At 37.8% G+C, this 1711-nt stretch overlaps 1 protein-coding gene across 1 annotated transcript in view; it reads left to right on the forward strand.

Annotated features, from left to right (window-relative positions):
* Positions 1-1711, forward strand: part of LOC104958910 (proline dehydrogenase 1, mitochondrial-like) — a 92952-nt gene that overhangs the window by 9289 nt on the left and 81952 nt on the right. Inside the window, exons 4-5 of the mRNA XM_010786742.1 lie at positions 122-271; positions 396-460. Of these exons, the coding sequence (XP_010785044.1) occupies positions 122-271; positions 396-460 (215 nt within the window). The remainder of the gene's footprint in view (positions 1-121; positions 272-395; positions 461-1711) is intronic.

Genomic DNA, 1711 nt, shown 5'->3' on the forward strand with positions numbered 1-1711 from the left:
CTTTAGGGGCTCCGCAGTACCCCAATATTTAAAGTATTTCATAATACAGGAATACATGGATGGATAAAAAGCTGAAGGTGAAAACTTTTCAAGCAGCTAATGTTACTTTCTCTCACCTCAGGAGCGAATCATCGCGAAAAGAAATACCAAGCCCATCGTCAGTTTGGGGACAGGCGTGGAGGAGTCACTAGTGCTCGTACCTACTTCTATGCAGATGAATCCAAATGTGACAACCAAATGGAGACATTCATTAACTGCATTAAAGCCTCTGGTGAGTAGTAAAGTTCCTGAGGAAGCCATGCAGAACCATTTTGATTGTTGGGTTATATAGTGGCTATAAAACTTCTGTAAAAGGGACTGGCTCTAACATCTGGTGACAATAAAATGTATTTCAGGAGGAGCCTCAACAGATGGATTTTCTGCCATCAAAATGACCGCTCTTGGACGGCCACAGTTCCTTGTAAGTTGAACTTTTATGCCTTTAAATACTTTTCAAAAGGGAATTTAGATAAAGGTGTGATTGGCATTGAAATGCAACAGCAGTGCTGCCAGATCTATCGATAACAAAGCACACAGATTTTATGACGGGGGAATTAAAACATTAGCCATTCATTTATCTCTTCATGGTTTTGAGTCAATGCCAATTGATTAGTATGATTATAAGTTCACATTGTGTACACACAGTTCTGCCAGAATGTGTCTTGAGCTTTTTGCTGGTCTAACAGCAGCCAAAAAAACAATTGTAATACGATGGAAACCCCTGCATACTTTATTTATTAAGCAATGGATATCATCCTTCCATGACCTACTAATCTCAGAGCTGTCAATCGCTTCTTCTAATAAGGCTAAGGGGGAAACGTTAGAGGCTATTCAAAGAGCTGCTGATCGGGTAATATCATTAATGTAAATGATTGTACATATACGCACACCTTGGTGCAATTGTAGATTAGGAGTTAATCTCAATTCAGTTTAAACAGATGAAATGTTAAGTGAAAAAAAAAGGTATGAATGTATTTTATGTGGATACATTGTTTTGCAATAATATAAATATATAAAATATAATAGATAAACTCAGACGATTGCTAACAAACATCAGGTAGGATTTTCTGTGAAATGGCAAGATGGGTGGGAAGGGGGAGGGACGGGGTTGCATGGGAAAGGGTTTCCCTATATTTTTTATTTCTCTTTGTCTTTTCGTATTGTCTATATATAATTTGTATACAAGTCCCTTTGTGAGATGTTTCACCCAGATCTAGGGGAACCTAGGCGCAGCGTAAAATGTGCACTCTCTTTTCCCACTCCCAAGAACATAAGACAATGAGACAGTGAATGCCGTTTGGTAAATTTAATTACCAAAGTTTTCTTTTTAACAAACAAGTGCAACAACCCACAAAACAAACAAATCTCTGAACACAAAATCTTGCCTAACAAATAAGAAAATAAACATACAAGACTCTTACCTACACTAACATTAAACAGGAGAAAACGAATTAACCAAAGACAAAGGGTTTTGCACTCCTGAGTAAAGAATACAGCGTGTCTGCAAAGACGGGTAAAGTGGCCAGATGTAAAAAAGTAGAAAACATAACATTCAGTTATAACTGCCAAAACAAACATTTACACTATTATGACCCCTGTGAAAAATGTTTGTAATGTTATCTACTGTAAGTTGGTCGAACGAATGCCTCCTCATCCGGAAGCTGACCGAGCA

This window comes from Notothenia coriiceps, unplaced genomic scaffold (genome assembly GCF_000735185.1).
Source record: "Notothenia coriiceps isolate Sejong01 unplaced genomic scaffold, NC01 NC01_scaffold00029541, whole genome shotgun sequence".
Classification (NCBI taxonomy): Eukaryota; Metazoa; Chordata; class Actinopteri; order Perciformes; family Nototheniidae; genus Notothenia; species Notothenia coriiceps.